Source organism: Strongylocentrotus purpuratus, unplaced genomic scaffold (assembly GCF_000002235.5).
Source record: "Strongylocentrotus purpuratus isolate Spur 01 unplaced genomic scaffold, Spur_5.0 spur5_contig_866, whole genome shotgun sequence".
Taxonomy (NCBI): Eukaryota; Metazoa; Echinodermata; class Echinoidea; order Camarodonta; family Strongylocentrotidae; genus Strongylocentrotus; species Strongylocentrotus purpuratus.
The window spans coordinates 153,587-178,424 of record NW_022145575.1 but is presented as its reverse complement, the minus strand read 5'-3'; the positions used below and the strand labels follow the sequence as shown (position 1 = coordinate 178,424).

General features: G+C 36.2%; 1 protein-coding gene across 5 annotated transcripts in view; it reads left to right on the top strand.

Annotated features, from left to right (window-relative positions):
• The first annotated feature begins 1,079 nt into the window (after positions 1-1,079).
• LOC115919790 (insulin-like growth factor 2 mRNA-binding protein 1) overlaps positions 1,080-24,838 on the top strand; it is a 40,879-nt gene continuing 17,120 nt past the window's right edge. For 2 of the 5 annotated variants that reach the window (XM_030974013.1, XM_030974000.1), the window contains exons 1-5: positions 1,080-1,342; positions 8,076-8,136; positions 17,083-17,115; positions 20,234-20,331; positions 21,746-21,864. In XM_030974013.1, the coding sequence (XP_030829873.1) occupies positions 1,168-1,342; positions 8,076-8,136; positions 17,083-17,115; positions 20,234-20,331; positions 21,746-21,864 (486 nt within the window). In that variant the 5' untranslated portion in view covers positions 1,080-1,167. Of the gene's footprint in view, positions 1,343-8,075; positions 8,137-17,082; positions 17,116-20,227; positions 20,332-21,745; positions 21,865-24,838 lie in introns of all 5 variants that reach the window. The other 3 variants (XM_030974007.1, XM_030973996.1, XM_030974019.1) reach the window with 2 other exon arrangements.

The following is a 24,838-nucleotide window of genomic DNA, read 5'->3' as shown; positions in this document are numbered from 1 at the left end:
GATTTTGGTAGAGAAGAACAACAATTGCATTACATTTCAATAAATGGACACTGTGGCTTGATGTTTCTTTTTTTCTTTTTTTGCATCAGTAAAGTGAACCGATAAACGTTGTTAAAGGTTGATGTCAAAAACTGCCTAATTTTGGTATGAAAAGTTTGTTACTATATTCCTTCTATAGTACAATAGAAGGAATATAATAAAAAAACTTTTCATACAAAAATTAGGCAGTTTTTGTCATCAACCTTTAACAATGTTTATTGGTTCACTTTAATGCAAAAAAGAAAAAAGAAACATCAAACCACAGTGTCCGTTTATTAAAATGTAATGCAAGGTTGTTGCTCTTCTCTATATCCTGTTTTCTACATTTTCTTCAACTTTACAAAGGACGTGAATTGGACTGTTGGAACCTACATGTAATAACATAAATGTTTAAACATAAGAATAAGAAGTTGAAACATTTGTCATTTTTGCTACCAAAATCAATTCCAAGTAAAAAGTTACATTGTATTTTTGGTATGTTATAAATTCCCAGGGGCCCCACTCACAAGCATAACTTTTTTGGGTCCCAATTTGGATCATGTTTGTTCGTCATGATTGCTATGTCTGGTGTTTTTTTATAAACTGAACTGAACTAAACTGAATCAAAACAGAATCACACTAGACTTGTTAACTAATAATCAATTCTGGATTTAAAAAATATAAGTCATATGGATCTATTTTCAATTTTCTGAGGAAATGAACCTAGCCAATGATATCTCTGACTAGGACATAGGTGGAGGCTCGATGGATATTCAGCCAATCAAAATACTAGAAAATGTGCGTGGGCGTCGTTTACGGTGTCAATTATGACGATGGAGGTCGTGACCACGTGGCCCCGGTACAGGAACTATGCGAAGCATGCGCATGTTGTATGGCTAAAAAGCCGTGAGAAAAAAAAAAGAGAAAAAAGTACTTTGTACGTACAGTACATGCGAACGTACGTACATGTGCGCGCGTCCAATATAACGTGTACTTTACTTGTAAAATCGAACATTCGCACGCTGCGCGCGCACCGGCTCAGCCCATTTATCACACACACAACTACCCACACACTTCTTTTCCCTCACACCGGAGACACATCTAAATTTCATAAATTTCCGTTCATTCCCAATTCAAATAATCAGCAAAATGAACAAGCTGTATGTAGGAAAACTTAGCCGTGATGTAACTGAAGACGAGCTTCGAAAACTCTTTGAGGACAACGACATCCCAGTCCAAGAAATCCTGATGAAGAAAAATGGATTTGCATTTGTGGACGTTTCCAACGAAGAGTTGGTCGAAAAGGCCACCGAAAAACTGAACGGTAAATTATAACATTTTAGTAACATATTGTGTTGTTTTCCTTTCTGTGTAAAACTCAGAAAGTTTTAGTCATCAATCTATATGAAGTGTGAATACCTGTTAATTTGTTTTCGATTTGTATGTTGCTTGAGTTTGCGAGGATGATATTGATAATTGATGAGCCTTTTCTGCCATGTGTGCCTGATTTTTCTGGATTCATGTTCGACAGGAAGTGAGTGGAATTGGAAGTGAAAGCTTCTATTCGCGTTCTGAACCTTGCCCATATTGGCGTGGTCCATGATCTGTTTTGTGTCACAAGTACAGTTATGAACCTAGAAGTCTATTTCACATTGGGCACCAAAAATCTCCACTCTCCACAATGCTCCAGTCCTGCCCCAGAAAAAAGAAAATCCATAAAACAAATCTGACCACATTTTGTTTTCCCTTCAGCTACTTCCAGTTCCAGCTCCAATGCCCGTTCAATAACTTACACATTCCAGGCCATGTAGATTTAGTCTAGCACTGTCTAATGACTTTGTGTAGATCTACCTTTTATATATAACTCTGCCTTTGTCATGTTGTCTTTGTTCCTGGTGCATGGTGTCATGACCTTTGATCCCCAAATAATAGTTTGTACTTTGTAGTCCAGCAGTCTAAGAAGTAAGAGTAAGACTACATTTAACATACATTTCATTGTCATTAAATAAAGAAGTGATTGGTCATACTCATAGATCTACTGATCATGCATTATTAATAATAATAATTATATTTGCTTAGATCTATATAGCACCTTACACTATCAGAATTCCCTATGCGCTCTACAAAAATGCAGCATAATTACCCTGGCTTTAGCAGTGCAGCAGTCAAGCGAGCTGCATTTCAAGGAATAAATTCCTACCAGGAATTGACTTCCATTGACTTCACCTGGGTTGAGTGTGGCAAATGTAGATCAATGTCTTGTCAAAGGACATTAGTGCAGCGGCGGGACTCAAACCGCGGACCTTGTGATCGACAGTCCGGCGACGTATCCACTCGACCACAACACCTCTACATGCATATCTGCAACACTGTTCCATCATGAATATCAGCTCAACTCAAATTCATTTGTGTTAAAAAATCATTCAAGACGGCCTGAACTTTGTCAAGTTACGATGGGCGACAAAAATGTTGTGTTTCATTAAGAATATCGACTGGCCTCTGGTACCTTTGAATTTCTACGTCTATGATTTTAATTTTAAAAAAGTGCATGAATTGAACTATGTCACCATACTACCTACGTGCGAAGATATATATTTTTTTTGTACATGTGAATTTGCCAAACAGCAACCGAACCATTGAACAGAACCTGAACATGACAGTTGAGTTATCCCCATCATCTTGGATTTTGGTGTTCCAAAAGACGTAGACTACATACTCCAGACTTTAATGCGAAAATTGACCCAACTTATTGTGATCAATTCATTCCTTTTTGACTAACAATTTCCACCAATGCTCAGTTAGCCATAGTGCTGAGTAATCTGTGACCCTTCACACCCAATTAAAAAAAAATAGTAAAACATGGGGAAGATCACAATGTGATGTTAACTCTAAATCTGCAAAGCGGTCCATAAGGAACAGAGTCCAGGTCAGAAAAAGAGACAATGTGATATTTTAATTAATCAAGATATGAGGAAATTTAATGTTTAGATTGTCTGTAAATGAAAGTGATAACAAAAAAGTTCTAAGCTGGGTGGTACAGTGGTACTCAATTTAATGCTCATGAGATTCGTAAATTGGACAGCCAGCTCACCAGCTGCACCTAACCATGATTTAAAGGGGAACTAACCCCAAATATTAAGTGTAGATATTCTGTAAAACAAGATTAATTCATGCCTTTTGATGTACAATAAATCTTAGAAAAGTGTACAAGAGATATACATGAACTTATTTCTTGGCTTGATGTTATGCCCTTAGGTTTAGCATGACATTGGGTGCAGCCATTTCTAAAAAAAATGTGACATACTGTTTGGAGTCGTACATGTAATGTATCATAATCATGCACCAAGCTTTAATTGGAAAGATCTTTTAATTCTATTACAAAGCCTTTATTTTTCAATGAGGGAAAATTATAGCCGAGAGCCCGAGAAGGTAAAATTACATTTGGTGAAAAATATAAAATAGTAAGGCTGCGACGGGTAGTCGAATGCTCGAGTACCCGCACGGTTGACAACTACTCGGGTACGATTTCTCGTACCCGAATATTCAGCCACAAAAAAAAAAAAAAAAAAAAAAAATGTCCAGGCCCATGCTTACCCGTGCCAGGGAGAGCGGTGGCCGCTGGCATGGTACTGTCGGTAAAAATGTTTCCCAACTCAAGCACTGTCAAACTCACCACTCAGAAACTGGGACCAAATGTCCGGATTTCTATCTGGACTCGGAGGACAATGGATTATTCTGCCATCTTTGGTTTTTAGAACAGCATTGTTTACTGTTATTATTATTAATATTAAATCGGCGCCTTCAACTGCAACTCGAAGTAAAATTGCATGCGTTTTCGGCGATACTGGTATACTGCACCAGTGGTATGGTGGTGGTGGCAAAAAAAGGAAAAAAAGAAAAAGAAAAAATTCAAAAAAATTATTAAAAAAACATGGCGTCCGAATATTCAAGTATTTGCTTGTAAGCCTGGGAGTGTACTCGGTTACCTCATTACACTGTTGTGCACAGCCTTATAAAATAGGGTAACAGTTGTAACTTGTTTATTTCAAAATCCTAAAATATAGCGGATGAAAAATTTATTTTATTTATGCAAAATCTTCACCTCAGAACAGCACCACCTTATTTATGCAATTTGTGTTCTGGCAATTGAAGTACAAAGGATAATAGCAGGTGAATGAAATGCTTCAACACCACAAACCCTGGGAAGGAAGCGTCCTTCTTGTTTTCTTGTTTTCTTGTTTCTTGACTACAATCGACCGATTTAGGCTGGAGTCGGTACGGTCGATCACACCGGGACCCGACCGTTGCCGTCTGGTCCCGGTTTCGTTTTTTGAGAACCGACAGTCTCTCGGCAGGATTAATAAATCAGGTTGAAAGAAACATTAATGTTTGAATAATAAAACGGCTTTTCTAAAAAGTACTTCTTTACAATATACCGAATGAATAATTTTTAAAAGATAAAATAGATATTTTTTCTTCGATTTTGAACAACGCATGCTTCTTTTAAAAGCTGAAAATTACTTGGTAATCACAAGAAGTTTCGATACGGATAGTTGTTGCAAGGCAAGTTCAGACTAGTCTCGGAAAAATGCCATTCAGACTAGAAACCAAATACCACCCTCTACGGTAAAAAGCAGTATAACAAAGGGTTCGAGTATTTGCAGCAGGCCCCTTGCGATAAAAATGTACCCAGTTACTCCTCGATTATCACAATTTATGTGGCATTTCTTGGGCGATTATTAAATTCTTTGTCCAAGTTATGTATCTGATTATGGTAATTTTGAGCAGTAGTTGTCTTTCCAATTGTGCTCTCGTAGTTTTAATGATTTTTTTCTCGTTACGATCACGTCTTTGTTTGGGTTCGTTCTGGCACGCATTACAACTAGTCTGAGCTTGCCTTGCAACAGCTATCCGTATCGAAATTTCTTGTGATTACCAAGTAATTTTCAGCTTTTAAAAAAAAGCATGCGATGTTTAAAATAAGAGATAAATTTTGTCTTTAAAAAATTATATGATCGATATATTGTAAAGAAGAATTTTTTAGAAAGTCGTATTATTATTCTAACATTCATATTTTTTGACCAGATTTATTCAACCTGCATAAATCAAAATGGCGGCTCGAATGTTGTATCTCTATTTTTGCCCCAGTTTTTGTCTCGCCTGCGTAGCAAAAAGCGAGACATAGGCGCGGCTTTTCCGGTGACGGCGGCGGCGTCAACATCAAAAACTTAACCTAAGGTTAAGTTTCTGAATTTTTGATATAATTTTTAAAGTATAAGTTCTTAGTCAATGAAACTTTGACTATAGGGTAATCAAGTATCCCCAATCATGTGAGTAGAATTTCAGATCACAAAGTCAGGGTCAAAGGTCATTTCAGGTCAAAAGACTTGGACTATGTTGTAGCATCATCATCGAAAACTTAACCTAAGGTTAAGTTTTTGAATTTTTGATATAATTTTTAAAGTATAAGTTCTTAGTCAATGAAACTTTGACTATAGGGTAATCAAGTCTCTCCAATCATGTAAGTAGAATTTCAGGTCACTAAGTTAAGGTCAAAGGTCATTTAAGGTCAACAAACTTAGACTTTGTTGTGGCATCAACATCAAGATTTTCAAAATGCTTCTTCTTCGTTATTTTTCAACCCATTTTGATTCTGATTTTGATTCTGATTGTTTCATATGATAGGGCTAGGAGGGGGATTTAAAATTTCTTCACAGAATAGTGAAACTCGTTATCTATGCTAATTTATGCAAATTTATTTGAAATCACAAAAAAGGCTTCGTCTCCTTTATTTCTCGACCGATTTTGACTTGGTTTGCTTCATATCGTAGATCTAACTTTGGTACACTAAACTTAAACACATAATTCGAATTTGTTCTCCATTAATTAATTATGGTAATCTATGCAAATTTATTCCAAAAATAACAAAAATTGCTTCTTTTCCCTCATTTCTTGACCGATTTTGATTTGGTTTGCCTTATCTGGTAGAGCTAAATTTGGAACACTAAACTTCTACACAGAATTGTGAGATTTTGCTCCATTGATTATTTATGGTACTTTATGCAAATGAAATGAAATTATGTCCCTTCCAGGGCATCAAATTTTTATTTTTTGACCAGTTCAAAAGTGTACCACATAAAATTTACGATATTTGTTGCGAAATGCGGATGAGCGCTACGTCATTGACGTTCTGGTTTATCATATTGAATTGCGTTATGCAGGCGAGACCGCCGAGAGCGTTTCCCTTGTTTTACTTTTAGAGGCATGATAATGGCACTAAACATCACCAATCGTGGATGAAAATAATGTCAAATTGAAGAATATACCGATCTGAGCTGAGGTATGCATGTGTTGATTTATTTGATTGATAAAAAAGGTCACTTTTAAGGGACATACTGTACTGATGATAATCATGATATGCGCTTTTTATAGAGGCAAGGGACAAATCCTGCGAGCTGATTTCGGGACACCGGGTCCCGATTGGTACAAGGCCGTCGGGACCCGGTTTATGAAAATCCCAACATGACTCAGGCCTAGACCGATTTGCTATTTCCGTTTAGAAATTATATCAGAGCTCCATATTCTCATAGTCGCAGCTACCATGGCATGGCCTTAGGGGCTCTTCGAAATATTTGAAATTTACCGGGAGCATTGGTAAATTTTTGATTTCTCGAAAGCAGCAGTGTTTTAGAGGCTAAATTTTCTAGTCCTTATAATACATCCACAGGGGCATCCAAATATATCAAAATTTTAAAGAATTAGTACTATCCATTCAATTTTCAAAATTTCCCAAAACTTTGCATCACCGGTACCTTTAAGATGCAATGGAACTCATGATTTGAATGAATGCACAACAAAAGGTAAACATAAATATTTTTGATGTAATGAAGAACATTCAGCTACCTGTCAGGGATGTACATACTACAAGGAAGCGAAACTAAAACAACAAAAAAATCTACTGACCTTCACACAGACCTTGGAACAGAATTAGTTATGTAAACAAGAAAATGTCAAAAGAATGCATGACATCGAGACAAATAAACCCAAACCAAAGGGAATTGCTGCCTTTACTGGAGCCTACACTGCTTTAGCCATAAGTTAACACACATCAAATTTGAGATGATAGAACAAAACCACCAGACCTCTATCATTTAATGTGGATATTGATTTTTTAATCTTTTTATAGCCTTTGTTTATTTTGGAATATCTGAAATAATATTGCAAGTTTTCAGGTCTGGTTCCAGGTAATAAGTCCCGAGTACAGGCTTTTCCTGCTACGTCCCAGCACAAGGTATATGCATAGACTAGACGGTGGTACGTCTATGGTATATGGCATGAGTCACACAGGTGGCATGAAAATTTGTTACAAAGTTCCAGGAATAAAAGGTGTATAAAGAACAGTAGTTTGTATGTAACATGGATTGTTTCTATGATGGACAAAAGGCCTGATGGTAGAAGAGGAAGAAAAAAATAGATGAGATGGATCACAAATTATTTTTAACCCCAGACTATCCAAACTCAAACTTGGAAGTGATAGTTTTGCTTGGAATTGTATGAAGCCAGATTTTGTTCAGACTGGCCAAATAACAAAAATGAAGAGTTTCTCGTCCCCGCCTGCCTCCTTTTTGGCAGCCACCTCCATTTTAGCCGCCACCTCCTTTTTAAAACTCTTTACAATTTTTTTGTAAAGTCCCCCCCCCCCAAAAAAAAATAAATAAAAAATAAAATAAAATAAAATAAAGACACCCTGTGATATACATTTTGAATAGTGACACAAACCATTTGTTTTGTCATACATTGAATCAGTATACTCAAATAGCACAATATCTGTGAATAAATACATGTAGGCTTGGCCAGCTATAATTAGCATGGAAGCCATCTTAGAAGAAAAAAAGGTGCAAAATAGTAAATAGTATTGCCCTTTTTTTAAAAGTCTGGATGAGAAACATGTTATTTTTGTTATTTGGCCATTATTTTGATGTTTGTTGTTATGACCAATCCTCCAATTTTCATTGAAAAATGATGCTCATGTTTGGCTTTTGTTTGTGTATTTGCAGGTTATCATCTACAAGGAGGGCACATCAAAGTCGAGCCATCAGTTCCAAGGAAAGCAAGAAGGTACTACCAACAAACTGCCTTTTTTTCATGATTCAATTCTCATTCTGATTTTTTTTCCATAGATAGAATGGAAGTTATTTGTTTGAGTTATGAAATGGTTTAAAATGATTCACATCACTATCTGTTTTAGGTTTCATGATGGGCAGTAATGCCAATCTAAATAGAGGTAGAGGTGACCGTGAAAGTTACCTGTAGATAACCCTGTATTAACCAATAATCGGATCAGGGGGCCGATCGCTGGCCAATATACATGAATCGGATGATTAATTCTAATCGCTGATCAATAAAAAATAATTGAAAGAGAAAGAAAAAAAAGGGAAGTTTTGGGCTATCAAATACTAAAAAAAACATGCCTAGCTGGGATTATTTTGTTATCTGGAGTTGTTGTAGACCATGATATTAGGTGCCTTTCCATGACTTTGAAATTAATAAAGATTAGAAGAGGCAAAACATGCAAGCCACCAATTTGTATTTCATTGTCATTATAATCCAAAATGGCATGTTTTCGGCTCTTCTTTTAGACCAATCTTTATTAATTTAGAGATCACAGGGTCATGAAAATGTTTTTAAATCCCAGAAAATGGAACTATTGCACACTTTATAAAGAAAAAATGTGAGATAGTCTTAGTAAATGAATCATGTGTGTGACTAAGTCGGACAGGTCGCTTGGATTAGGATTTAGGAGCGAGTTGTTAGTATACAAATAAGTGAATTTTGTGAGTGCATGAGTGAATATTTACTCACGCAGGTGAAGATAAATAGGACAATGAACGGGACCTGGTGAGTTCATTGTCCGTCTCATTGTGACTTAACCAAGTTCAGTGTATATCACTCATGCACGTGTTTCAAAACATGAATTATTTGTTTAATAAGATGGGTCTATAAATATGAGTAAAAAGCCGAGAAACTGACTGCAAACCCAATCAAAAAGTCAAGAGTTGGTCGCACAATCATGGCGGCTGCCATTTGCCAGTTATATTTTTGTGGTAGTAATACATTTATGTACAGCGCCATGAGCGTCAGAGCCTGGCGGATACCGGCGCTATATGAATATCTATATTATTATTATTATTATTATTGATGTCACATCATGTAATGCGTGCAGTCAAACGGTAGTACATGTACAATTCGCGACTAAGTGTGCGTATCATCAATGTCTTGGCCATAATCATATGAAATCCCGTCCATGACATCACGTCAGAAACTTTGATCAAGACTGCGGCACGGAGCTTGCAGTTGCATACTATTGTGCACAACTTGCATACTAAAACGCAGAAATCGCATAGCAAGGTACTATGGAAAAAAATTAATCATATTAGCACGTGATTTTAATACGGGTTTGTCTTTTAACATAACATAAACTATTAGTTTAAGATTGGTTTCCCTCTAGTAAAAGCCTAAGTAAATTCTCCTTTGTCTCTTTGTTTTGGAAATGGAAATATTGGAGGGGTAAGAAACAATTATTTCAAGATGGAAAGGGTGCATTTGTTTGGGTAAGAAAGTCATGAACTGTTATTATATCCTACTGTGACTAGATTTCTGGTTAACATATGTTGCAAAATGAAGACAGTCAACTGCATGCATGTACTACTGCGCTTCCAGTCTGCGCTGGCTGGCTGGTGCTGGCATGCTGATTTCCTTTCTGTACAATGTGTTCAATACATCATGTACAGTACATAGGCTCCGAACAGTCAGGTCTACACACTCACTCTCACACACACACACACCCCCATAGGCTATGCAACCAAACACATGCATACAGTACACAGCATTGAAAGGTAGAAAGGGCAGCCAGGCGAAGCTATTGCCCACACATAACCTCCGTATGACCTTGTAGATTCTACATGTCAGCATTCCATAGTGATTTGCTATGTGCTAGCTCTGTCTAGAGCGACTACCATGCAAGCCTGCCTTTGATTCAGCGTAGTAAGCTTACTGCATGCGTTTACGGGTTTCATTTGTATGGAACCTCTTGTACACGTGGTAGTAGGGAAGTGGGAGTTTACGGGTAGTACACAGAATTAGCTCTCTGTGAATCATGTAGGTCTACCGATTTGATCTATCAAACCTTTCATGAAATTGGAGAATTGAATCAAAATTATAAAATGGTTCTAGAAATGGTAGAATGTAGGCATTAAATTGGTCAATTGACACCATCCGATCGTGCATGATTCTTTTCTACCATGCAAAAAAATTCCTATTACAAAATGCATTAAATTGGTCAATTGACACCATCCGATCGTGCATGATTCTTTTCTACCATGCAAAAAAATTCCTATTACAAAATGATAACCAACTGCTAAAAGTGAAAATGCTCAGCAAAGATGCGTGTAACATTAGCTTGTACAAAGTGAGGTGCGGTAAAGCTAAAGGTACTTAGTAACATTGTGATGGCTGATTTCACAAATTTGTTGAATCAGGATGCAAAACACGTAAAAATTATGTTTGTATGTATGGATTATCCAACTACGATACCCCAAATCCGAAATTAATTCACGCAATATGAAGATTTTTAACAAAGTTCAACGGGTTTTCGAACGGGCGTCGATGTGCGGCGTTTCTGAATCTAAATTCTCCCAACCATTTTTTGAATTTTCCCAACCGTTTTTCCATGAAAAAAAGACGGAAAAACAGGCTATAAAAAATCTGTCAACACTTAATGTCTGGAATGGAATGTAGAGCCATTTTATTGCTTTGTGAGATTTCCATTCACCTAAAATGTAATTAAATTGTAATAATATATTTGGGAGAATTAAGGAATCGATAGGATCAGTTTTATTCCAATTTGTACCATGAATAATGGTCCGTTTTCGCTCAAATTTTCAGATTATCTTTAATTGTACATTTAGCATTGAAGTCACTGCCTTAGCACCACTATCTCTCATCTGAGCAATGTTACAAAGTCCCTTTAAAGGGATCGTGTAACAATGTTAAATCTGAGATACACGGCCCTACGTGTTATCAGTGTCTGTGATATGGTGTAATACTGAAGCCCTAAAAAAATTGCGCTTCAAAATGATCAAGAAGTGCCTCAAAAAAGTAAAAATCTTTGAGTGACCGGTTTTACCATACTCGTTTTCCCCAATAGACTGTAGTGTTATGAAAACCGTCAGGCGAACGGTTTTCAAAATTTGCAATTCCAATCATAAATATCTTGATAATCAGACAGGCGATCGGCTTGTAAAAGTCATGGGGTTCCTGACTGACCTAAAGGTTTATAATTATCATTGCATCATGAGCTAAATCCAGAATTTTTTTTCAGAATCTGAGACAAAGTTACCGGATCCCTTTAAGGCGGGGTTAAGTGCATGGAGTTGAAAATGGCAAAATCATTAATGTGCAGTACACTGAGACATGCATAATATACTGTGTGCCATTGAAAGAAATGGCAGCGATTCTGGGCATTTTGATCGGGTTTGTTGCTCATTTCTTAAGTTACTATTAATATTCATTGCAATGACGAACCTTCGTCATTGCCTTGTTTTCGTTCACATTCTGCCCCATTAATATTCTCCTTTTCCTCCTTTTCCTGTTCCTTATCCTTATCGTCAGGAAATCGCATTCGTTTTGCACGTAGTGTTTGTTATTCCTGGTTCGGTGCTTTCATCATGTCCTTTTCCTTTCAAATTTCATAGGCATGGTCTCTAACATCTCATCAAGGTCACTACATTCTTTGATTTTCGAAATCACTCATGCATAACCGTCCAGGCGCCATTTTGTCCGTTTTTGGTCCATTTTAAGGCCTTTCTGTCTTCCTTCCTATCTCCACTATCCTAGATTCTACAAACTTCTAACAAATTCCTCTAGATAGTCTAATAGATGTTCTTTCATCTGCGACGTATGACCTGACCTTCAAAATGCCATCTTCGTACTCAAAATTCAAATCTGAAACTGACTCCGTCAAAAATCTCTCAAATTCTTGAAAAATGGACCCCTAAAAATCTAAAACTGCCATAACTTTCTCATATAAATTCCGTTTTGTGTTTAAATCTCACATTATCCTTATCTTATAATTGCACATAGCCATGCCAAATTTCATGCTCCAATGACTATGCAAAACATAAATAGCGCCCTCTAAAGTTCTGGGAATTGGCTTTCTTTCTGTGGCCGTATCTCCATAATGGCTTGGCAAACCCGTACCCTTTTTTGGATTTAGATACTTGAAGATATGCCCTTTCCAGCCTTATACAAAATTATATACCCTTACACTGACCAAATTTGAGAAAAATGCCCTCCAAATTTGCCATTTTCGAGAAAAATTCCAAAATAACTTCAACTTGCTTTAAAATGGCGATCTTTATACCTACATCAATGAAACTTGGCAGATATATGTATCCATATACGTGACAACTGTTTACCAAGTTTGGTAAAATTCAAATATGTCAGCGCAAAGTTATCGCCAAAAATGATGTATTTACTATGGATTACGTAATAGCGCGTTCAATGCGCGCAATACATTGCGCGCAGTTAACAATGGTGTCAAACTGACCGCAATGAAGAGCCCTTTCGGATGATACCAAGTATTATATATGTTCACACAGAAAATTGTGAGTAAATCGCATTTGAACAAAGATCACTACACGAATTCCGCCGAGTTTCCGCCCGAACCTAACACGTTTCGGCTATGACGTCATTTTTTCAGACTGCTTTTCGCCCCTTAAACGTCCTTTTTTTTCCTTGAAAATTTGCAGTGACATGCCGAGTTCCAATACGCAGGGCACCTCTTGGCCAGATTTTTGAAATTGGTCAAGGGGGCCATTCAAGACGCCATTTTGTCCTATACATCTATTTTACATCACGTGTTTCGATAGGATTATCATAGAAAAAAAGAGAGTGGTTTACAATAACAACCATGAAATTCTCTTTCTAATGATACCAAATACGGCCCATAAAGAGACGTAAAGAGAGAGAGAAAAAACAATTTAACTCCGGCCATAATACAGATCCTGCACGTTTTCCGCCCATTCATTACACGCATTGTCTATGGGGCATATCGGGTTCACGCTTTTGGCCCCCACAACGAACTTGATTGCAATGTCAAACATGCACCAAATCCCATTGGTTTGTGCACGCAGTGCTTGCGAGCCCTTTCTAGGTTCTTTCCCCTATCCCAATTTCTTTCAAACTTCGTAGGCATAGTACCATCCCATCAAGGTCACTGTTGATGCCTTTCTTTCGCCCTATACCTATCTCCAATATCACAGAAGCTACAGACTTCATGCAAATTGCTCTGGATAGTCCGAGAGAAGCTCTTTCGTTTGACACGTAGACACACGGCGTCATTGCACGCACATCGTTCTGACACGATTGCATTTCTAGTATTGTAGACTGGTTTTGTGAAACAAATAATTGTTGTTTTTGAAGCTCATGCATTATTGATGTACATGTATGCACCGCACAACGGTTGGTCACAATGGGCCTGATAATGAACTTGACAAGTTTCGTTCATTGTTTGATGATGACTCGACCCACGTGTAGTGCATATCCACTAAAGCACTTGCAAAGTGCAAACATGATTTTTTTTTTTATTGTGTACCATTATTCTAAAGTGGACTTAGTGAGAGCAGAAACGCTAAGAAACAAGTTATCAGAAATTTGATCAAAGAATAAGTGGGGAGATGTGACATTTAATATTGAGAAACTCCCTGGAATAAGGAAGCTATGAGTATGAACTTTTAATCTGACCTTTCTAATTGACAGTACCGTGATTTGTCTTCTCGTAATTGAGAAAAGTGACATTTACTATATATCATACAAATGTAACAACTTGAGAAGTGCATGTTGATGTAGTCCATCATTGCACATTGTGATCTAAATTGGGAGGTTCTCCACATTGAGTATGTTCAAAGTTTGTAACTTCCTGATTCTATGTTTTTACTGGAACATTCACAAGTTCCCTTGAAGGTTCATTTCCTTTTAAAGAGATAATTGAGTTCAGGTAAAGGTGAGAAATAATTTGCGAGCTTTTAATTCTCCTTTTTTTTAAATCCCATGCAGAGCAGTAGCAGTAAGACATTAAAATGATTGCTTTTGGAAATGTTAAAGGTAAAGACCAGTATTGGTAACGCCCCAATTTCAAAAAATGAAATGGAAGCTCTCATTACCAATCATGTGAAAGAATATGTTTTGACTAATACATGATGATAAAAAATTTGCCGGGAAACCGCCTACTAATTCATATATTTGGTAAATTTATTTCTCTCATGGTCGTGTGAGAGAGATAGGGTAGTCCCATATACATCTTTCTGTGTATAGTGCTTGGAACTTTACGAAGAATGGGCCAAATTTCTTATCATTTTGATGATTCCAGAACCTTGCAGATGCTAGATGCTAGATGATCAACCTTTTCTGATCGATTCCACAACGTTTTTTTCACAATGCAATCGCATGACCATTACTGGTCTTTACCTTTAATAGAAAGAGGTCAGAGCATTAGGCCAGTTTTAAGGCCATGTCCTCATTATATCGGCAGCGTGCAGTTCTTTTCACCAAATTTTCCTTACAGTATGACCGAGTAAGCTGGATATCATTTTGACGTCTCAAAAATATTACAATTCCAAAATATTAATTTGAACTTACAATACATGTAGGCCTACATTAAACCTTTCCATTAACTTTTAGACCTTTTCTTTCACTGTACCATCACATAAGGAGTGCTCAACATAATTCTTTATTTATTGGCATCTAAATACATATGGATATTTGCCATTAACCAGACAGGCACATAAATGTCTATCAGACCGTACTCTTGAATGAAAGCTGACTTCTTTGTCCTGCCATGAGAGTGCAGTTCTGTTCATCCATTCATAGAAAAACTAACAAAGTCCCCATCCTCTATTGTCAAGTTAATCTACCCTGTATAATGTATATTCTAACTGTACATTCAGTTTGCACATTGATGTAGGCTTGGTAGCACCAGCTAAAATTTGTTACTTCTTTTGTAAGGTTGATAAATCCACAAGACCACAAAGGATCAAGCTGTCTTTGGACTTACAGCATGTACAGTGTGTAAGAATCCTGTTGCACCTAAAAATCTGTCTGAGGCCACATTTAGATCCAGTCTCCCCAAAGACCCCCCAAAATGGCAGAAAAGGCAAGCTCTAAAATGCTAAACTAGGCCCAATTTAGATACGGTACATGTGTACCATGGACCCACATGTACTACTACTACTCGCAGTAGATCCATGTGTGTACACAGTCTTTTTTGCGGGGGAGTACCCTTGTACACAGTCTAATGATTTTGCCCTGGAAATAATTGTACGCCAACCGCTCCATCCCGTAGCGTAGCACTCTAGCTTGCGTAGTGTGTCTTGCTTGATTCACAAGACAGTGTTTTTTTCGTGTAACTCGTGGACATTTTACTACCTGTGTAATAAACTTATCGGTCATCTACGCAAGTATGAGTACACATGTAGTCAAAACTGGTCTATTTTAAACCTTGGTTTAATGTTAAACCTTTACATCATGGTTATATTGTTGAGAAGTGTAATTATGAATGTACAGTATGTTTCATTTATGTTTCAATCTAGTAAAGTAATTATCAGTGCACTTATTACATGTGGTGAGTTGATTCCTACTTTTTCTTATTCTGTTTGCAAATGCACAGGGGTGAAACAAATGTGCATTGTATTTTATTCATTCATTTTTTCAATGAAAAATGTTTTATTCAAAGCAGTTTTCCTTGTTTGCTTTTGGATTGATTGTGCATGAGCCCGAGGTAGGCACAATGAATGAATGGTTATGTAGCCGGGGTAGGGTGTGAAGGAACCATATGGAACAGCAGGGACACAGGAAGTATGGACAATTAGGCCCAGCCACAATAGTCGTTGCAAAATGGCCTCCACATTATTCTAAAGTACAATAGAAGGAGAAAAAAAATGTAGATCCACACTAAACTAGAGAGATTTATATCACTCTGTACTCTGTAGGTGAAAATTTTGTGAAAATTCAAACTTAATTGGCGATTTTCTGTCTTGTACGTTCAACACACGTGGTTTGAGCTGCCCAAAACATGGGCGTGATTAAATTTCACCTGTCTCTCCATTGCCAGTAACTGGAGCCAACATAATAGTAATGGGACCACAGGAGTCAGGCCAGGCTGGGTCCCGGAAACCTCCTGGTCTTGGCTTCTGGTCCAATTCCGGGCCGATTCGGGTTGGAAGTTGAATTTGTGAAGACCCCCAAAACCTGAAAAAAAAATCATAGCACTTCACAACAACTGCCACCCTGAGTCATCTTCAATAGAATCTGGCTTACAGTATCTTGGTTTTCATGAATTCAGATTATGATCATTCATTCACCCCGTTCTTCAATATTTGTATGCCTCTGCCCCATGAAGGTTGTGCCAAAGGAATTATTTTATGTATTGTCCGTTCGTCCCGCTTTCTTGTTATCGCAACATCTCAAGAACAAATTTTAGATGTGAAGTTCATACTTTGTGATAGTATATATATCATCGTAGGAAGGTGATCCATCTAGATTTTGCAGTGACTCAAAAACTGTTTGAGCCATAAACTTCAAATTTTGTATCAGCATGCATCTTTGTAGTTAGACATTGATTAGATTTGGGGTAAAAGAAGGTCAAATGTCAATTTACATGAAATTCATTGTTTTAAAACAAAAATGTTTATGACCAAATCATTAACTACCTTGAGCTATCTTAGCTGTGTGTGAACTTAAAGCCTGTAAAGTTCTGTAAAATGTACATGTCCATGTTATTTTATTGTCATGGTGCAGCCTCGGGTCAAATTCAGGTGCATTTCAAATACATGACTCCTTCAAATATGTTATCTCAATAATCTCACAATTTGTTTTTTATGGAACAAAATAGGCTGAAACTATTTGAACCATTTTACCATTTGATCATCGTACATTTACCATTATAATTTTGTTGTACTTTTTACCCCATCTAAAACTGTGTGAATTGTCATGTGCTTTCCCCCACAGTCAAATGGAGAATGGATCTACAGGAAACCAGGGGTACGTTGATCAATGTTTACTCCTCACCATCTTGCTTTCTTTATAATAGTAGTTGAGAAACACTTGCTGTTTTCTAGCTTTTGAACTTTCTATTTATTATTGTTGTTTGTCGTGGGTTTGTTGTTTGATTGATACCTTAACCTTCCTCTCCTTCCCTGTTGTTGGTTGTGTTGTTGATTGCTAATACAGGCCTGATAATTACCCATTTTAAATCAGTTTCCAGATTCTTTTTTTCCTGATTTTTTTCCTCATTTGTTTCTTTCTTCCTAATTTGTTTTACTTCCCCAATTAAAAAAAAAAAAAAATCCCAATTTTTTCTTCCCAATTTTATCCTGTTTTTCCCTTAATTATTAAGGGAGCGTGGTTGAGGGGAAAAGATTTTTTTTTTTTTATTATTATTATTTTTTTTTTAGTGCTCTTTATCACCCTTGGCTAATAGTAATACTGTGAAACCTTGCAGCACACAGACATTGTTTAATCGTGCTTATACCTGATTGTTTCCTTTGTGATATTTTTATTCCCCTTCCCATTTCTCCTAATTTATTCTACCAGCAAACAATAACAAAATCACCAGTTGCCATAATCACTTCATTAGTAGAAGTTAGTGGTGTCGTAAATGAAAAATTCAGATTTAATAGCTAATTGATATTTTCGTCGTTCAATTTGATACTAAAGAAGGCCTTATTCATAATACAACTTTTGATTCAGTCTTTATTTGTTTTTTGTAATTAAAACAAATTTGCTACACAAATGTAGCAGATCTAGATAAACTTGACACAACCTTTGAAAATTGATCCGTTTAATTTTGTCTTGCTCGGTTGGAGCGAGAAATACAGACTATGATTTCATAACATAGGCACTAACTGACAGCAATGATGACAGCTATATATTTAAATCACCATCATTTTTTAAAGTATTTTTATCTCAATTTCTTGGAAACTCGTAGTGATTATCAAAGCTAGATATTGACAAGATTTCAGGTCCAATGGCGGTAGAAGTCGGTGATGGTATATTATGTTTGAAAAAAAATCCTGAGTAAAATTTCAGATTTGTTGAGTAGGATCTTGTGTTTTCTAACTTAGTATTTTTTAATGTCTTTTTAGTCACTTCAAAATTTTTACTGTCCTGGTTCCTCAAATTGCTAATACCGGTAGTCTAGTGTATGTAAGGCCTACTGCTTCTACACCTACCCCTTTCCCTCAAAATGTCGAAGCTGGCACACCAGGGGCCTAGCTAACTCACTTCCCTAGGTACCCCGATCAGCACACTTGCGCCTAAGTTTGCAATGATGATTTGACTCGCACCAAATTTAATGTGTTAAAGACAGTTAAAATTCATTTAAAGTCTTACCTGGATTTTATGTCATGACAGAAAAAGGTAATTAAGTGAAGAAAATTTCATTGCTCTAGAAATGCATCTATCCGATTCCATGGCCATTAGAAATCAATTTTATCACACACCTTCAGAAACACACTCAAGTAATAAATGCTCAACACAATTGGATTAAAAATGAGTTTTAGAACAACAAATAATTCTATAGAAGAGACAGATAATGTGGCAAATTATTTTGTGACTCGTGTGTCAACTTGTCAAGAATTGTGACAGAAATTCGACTATCTTTGATAAGTAATACTAGGCTTTGAAAATAAGCCAGTCGAAAGAGATATTTAGGATGGTCAAGGTATTTCATGCATTTAGTTGCTTTGTACTATTTTCTAAATCAAAATAGTTGCGGCAATGTAGAAATCTAGTATGTAAGAAACAACTGCATGTTTATGTTCAGGTATACTGACCCCTCATGTAGCTTTGTACTCTATTAGAAAAAATGTTTTTCTCTTGTGATTATGAAAACTAATATCTTGAAGCTGAAGTTTGCACATTATAAACTTGACTTGATGTAAACGATTAATCTTTTCAAACTAATAAGGCCCTTGTCATAGTGTCTTTCCTTACTGATATAAACTGGGGCCAGACTGCCAAAATCTATCAGGCTCTCATGTCCCAATAAATTTAATGTGGGACAATACTATAGATTTCTTTTGCAATTACTTTACAAAACTTGGCTTGTGGAATCAGAAAGATGACTAGAATTTCATAATTTTACACTACATGTTGATGAAATTTCATGCCGCAATTCATTCTCAAATAAATGATTGTTTTTGATAAGTATGATAAGTTTTGGTCATGTACTCTTGTTCTCACAAATATGCTTTTTTACTCATAAAACTGCCACAAATTGGTCATAATCCTGCTCAATGTACATGTATATCCTATTGTTGTAACAGTTGGTAAAAATTTGGAGTCAATTTGCCAATGACGCTTGTTCATTTTGAGTCCTTGAATGTAGAATTTATGCATTAATTTGTGCTATTGTTTGTATTGGATTGTGGGTGTTTTAATTTTGTTGGTAATCACACAAGGTCTAGATTTCTTTCCTGTCAAGGAAGTCTGCATTACAGAGAAAAAATCTTAGGTCCTGTGTATTTCACAATACTAATGAGGTTTGGGCTCTGTTTAATGAAATGTTGCACATCCTTTGGCTCCTGCCCAGGAGAATGTAATTTTACCAACATGGACCCTACATGTACAATGTATAAGAGATACTAAAAATAACTGCAGTCAGGAATGAAGTTTTTGTTTCCAGATTTTGCAGATAATACCTAAAACAATACCATTTGAAGACCCTTGAGAGTGACATGCTTGAGTGCGTAAAATGTATGTTTATTTAGAAACTGATGTCGAGTGGAGCTGCTGTCAGCATTGATTTCCCTTGTTTAACAAGTCATGATGTCAATAATTATTTTTTCAACCTCGATACTGTCATTGTAACTTCAGATTGTCTACTTTAAGAAAATAATAGAAATTAAAGCTCTTATTATTTAAAATAACTTCCCGGTTATTCAAAACAGTTCTTCCATAAGTACCAGTACTTGTTACTCCTCACTATGTTATAGAGCCATTTATAAAGATAAATTGTCTCATGATTTGTTGTTAATAAAATATACAAAGAAAAAAGAAGAAAAAAATGTTTCATGTATAATAATTATTGTCTGTCTACATGGCTCATGTGACTCATTTTTTCTCTTTTTTTTTTCTCTTTTTCTTTGAAAAGTAACAGGTTGAAGATCATCATCATGAATGTACCAACAAAAGTTGAACACAAAGAGATTGAAAAGCTTGCTACAACCTTTGGAACTGTCACACTTTTTGAAGCCTGTAAGTCAATTCATCATATTTAACTTTCTGTAAGATTAATTGGCGTGATACAGATAGTGTCCTGGAAACTATTTTCGTTTTTAGTTACTGAGATCTATTTTTTTGTCCTGACATAGTAATAAATCTGATTAATGTTTATTTGTTTTTAAAGGTATGGGCGATGCTCATACACCGGGCCAGTGGTGGTGCCGATTATTTGTGGAAATCTGATCTTTTCTCTCCGAAATCTTATTTTTTAGGGTACTCAGTCTGTTTTTTTGTGTCAAGAGGTTGGCATCTCTGCATAGGCCTAGTAAACACTAACAAAAAACCTTCTAGATTGTTTGGTGTTTTCAAATTTTTGAAATTAGATAAAAGAAAGTATACTATTTCAGGAAATGCTATTAGCTCAAATTAGATCAACCTGACCAAATACACCTTTATAGAGCTGTAATTGCTTTATTGGAATAATGAACATTTAAGTAAACAACCAATTGCTTAAAGGGATAGTTGAGTTCTGTTGCAGAGGGCGCTACACAACATAATTTTTTTTGTGAGATAATGAAAAACTGAGTGTCGAATTTGAAAGAACATAATATTTATATGACAAAATCATCTTTGTTTGATCAAACTACGTTCAGAGACGGCTGAAATATAACGATTTCTAATACTAATGTACCACCACAAATATTAGATATTTTGAAAAATTTGAAAAAACTGTTGAAAATCGTTGAAAAAAACGAAATAACGCCTTTTACGTCATATTTCAGCCAATGCCGATGTTGGCTCTTTGGTTGGCATTTTGTTGTTGCTTATATTATCCACAACCAGCCGGCTCATGTAATGTTATTTTTAATTCAATAATGAATTAACGGTCACCATATATTTTTGAAAGTGGAGCTGAATTGGTATGATTGTATTGGCTAAATTTCACACATTTTGGGGTCTAAAATTACCTTCATAGCAATTTTAGGTTCTAAAAGGGCATTATACATGTCATAGATAAGAATAAGAGCAATAACCATGCACTTTGAAGGCATTTGCGGTCTGAAAACAGAACTCAACTATCCCTTTAATATAAAAGATTAGAAATTTGATGGGTGAAAACATTGTATGAAGCAGCTCTCTTTCAAATGTGACTGTCATAGTGCTTAGTGAGTCCATGTGGTATTTTGGTCCAAGCTTTATCGAGATAATCTGAAGAAAAAAAAGGAAACAAATTGATAAAAAAATGCTGGTATGTGAATACATGAAAACGATCATGTACATGTATGTTTTATGCATAAACACAACACGGGCCTACATCATTAATGTGCCTGCATTGAAATCATGTACTCCGAATGAATTGAAATTTTTCAATATGCATGTAGTTTTTCTTTCAATTTTTTTCCCAAAAAGTTATAGACTGAAATGTTTTCTTTTCTTTTCTTTGTAGCCCCGTCCAAGAATGATAGTGGTACATATGCTGTGGTAGTGACCTATGAACTACCAGAGCAAGCAGAACAAGCCATCAGACAACTCAATAATTTTGAATACCAGGAGTCCAAACTCAGGGTTAGTCTTTAATATTTCCTTTTTATGCCTCCGCCACCGAAGGTGGTGCCGGAGGCATCATGTTTTCGGGTTGTCCGTCCGTACGTCCGTCCGTCCGTACGTCCGTCCGTCCGTCCGTCCGTACGTCCGTCCGTCCGTCCGTCCGTACGTCCGTCCGTACGTCCGTCCCGTTTGACCGTTATCACAATATCTCAAGAACCATTTAAGATTTAAACTTAAGACTCGGGAATAGTATTTATCACCATAGGAAGACGATCTGATTAGATTTTGGAGTACGTAGGTCAAAGGTCACAGGTCACAGAGGTCAACTTATGAAATTCCTTGTATTGAGTTTGTTAGCGCGATATCTCAAGAACCATTTGAGATTTAAACTTCAAACTTAAGGATAGTATGTATCACCATAGGAAGATGATCTGATTAGATTTTGGAGCACGTATGTCAAAGGTCAAGGGTCACAGAGGTCAACTTATGAAATTCCATACATTGAGATTGTTATCATGATATCTCAAGAACCACTGGAGATTTAAACTTCAAACTTAGTGATAGTGTGTATCACTATAGGAAAACAATCTGATTAGATTTTGGAGCACGTATGTCAAAGGTCAAGGGTCACAGAGGTCAACTTATGAAATTCCATACATTGAGATTGTTATCATGATATCTCAAGAACCACTGGAGATTTAAACTTCAAACTTAGTGATAGTGTGTATCACTATAGGAAAACAATCTGATTAGATTTTGGAGCACGTAGGTCAAAGGTCAAGGGTCACAGAGGTCAACTTATGAAATTTCATACATTGAGATTGTTATCATGATATCTCAAGAACCACTGGAGATGTAAAAACTTCAAACTTAATAATAGTGTGTATCACCATAGGAAGACAATCTGATTAGATTTTGGAGCACGTAGGTCAAAGGTCAAAGGCCACAGCGCACATTATGAATGCAAAAACAGCTTGTGATCGCGTTATCTCAAGAACCGATTGATGGATTCATGCCAAAATTAGGTCATGTTTGTTACTTGCAGAGCCAATGAACTGAGTAGATTCTTGGTTCATAAGGTCAAAGGTCAAAGGTCATGGGCCCATTATGTATGCAAAAATAGCTTGTGAACGCATTCTCATTAGAACTGACAGATGGATTACTATTTAACTCAGAACATCTTGCAGAGCCAATGAACTGAGTAGATTTTATGGTCATGAGGTCAAAGATCAAAGGGTCATATATGTATATGAGAAATTGCTTGTAATCACAATATTCTGAGAACCTGTCAATGGATTACCATTGAACGTGAATTCAATTTTTTTTTTCTGTTTTGGTTTGTAAAATTTCTCTATAACGGAGGCATCATTTTCGACTGCGCGCAGTCGAATTCCATCTAGTTTTCAAATAAGGTACATTATTGATAAATGTCATGCTAGGAAAGCAGCACATACATTAAAGGGAAATCCTACCTCTAGAGAAGGAAAGTCAGAAAAGTAGACTCTTGAAAGTTTGAATTGGGCAAAAAGAATTTCCGTTTCAGTTTAATAAAATTTGGAGTGGACTTATTAGGTTATTATTATTATTATTATTATTATTATAAAAAGTGTTAAAGGTCTGAAATTTCAGGGTTTTAATTGATGAATTGGTGATGTCTATGTGATGTAGTGGAGGACAACAATCCACTGACCAAACTGCCAATTTGAGATTCGCATAGACTTTCTGATCTCATATTTCAATCATTCAAAACTTTTCTTAATATTGGTCAGATTATTTCAAACTTTCTGCCTTCATACAAATGAAATTATTACAAGTGTTGGAGTGCCCTTTAATGTGAATCACTAACAGTTTTGAAATATGTTCTTGAATTGTCAAAAGTCAGCGTCAAATTACAGTTGTTATAATGATTTACTGAAAATGAAATCTGCCTCAACAAAATAGAACGGGTGAATAGCTGAATAATGTGCAGGTCTGTTGGAGACAGTCATATTAATTTTTTGTTTTCTAGTGGTGTTGGTGGTTGAAAATACCACAAGAATCCATTGTATGGAAATCCCTGTATTTTAATTATTTTTTTTTTATTAGTGAATTTCTGTGAATTGTTTGCCGACTGTTTTCAAGCTTGTTAATCAGTTCTCATACAGTAGTCATATAAGTTGTTTTGTTGAATAAACATGTAAAGCAGCCAGGCCTATCTTTGAATACTTGAAATGAAGTTAAACCTGTATGTAGTATGCAAATACAGTAGAATGATAGAGTAATGGGGGTGTATTGTATTTAGGTTTAAGCCAAAGAGGAAATCCTTGTCGGCTCAGCCATTACGCATACCGATACAGAATGGTGGTGTGACTAAGTGGTAGTCTATGTGAGCTTTGCCTGTATACGTACAAATATGGGAGGGTTGTCTCAGACCTGCCAACCAGTACGATTTAGTCGTATTTAGTATGATTTTTAGAAGCAAATACGACAGTACGATTTTCGTCAATAAAATACAATTTTCAAAAAACAAAAACAAAACGATTTTTTTTAAATTTTTTTTTTTTAAATTGTTATTTTGTGTGTGTGTGTGCCATTTTCAATGGCAAAATGCCCATTCTGTCCTATAAAGTATCCTACAAGCATCTCACATCGGCAATTTGTGGATGTTTATTGGTTCATCGAACACACCAATCGTGACGAAATCATGCATATTCAACCAACGATCCTTAAAAACAAATCTTCCTGTATGTAGGAACTGTAAGAGGCATTGATCCGCGTAACAGTCCGTGTCTATTTTTAAGAATACAACTTTTGTTAGTAAAATACAACTTTTGGGATTAAAGAATACAGTTTTTGAACTCCAGAGGTTGGCAGGTCTGTTGTCTAGTATACTCACATACAATATGTATGTTTACTCTATTTCACACTGAGAAAATAGTTTTTTCCAAATGGTGCGAGTTCCACCAATCCACTATCATTGGTGTAGCATAAATCAGGAAGATTGGATGTGCAA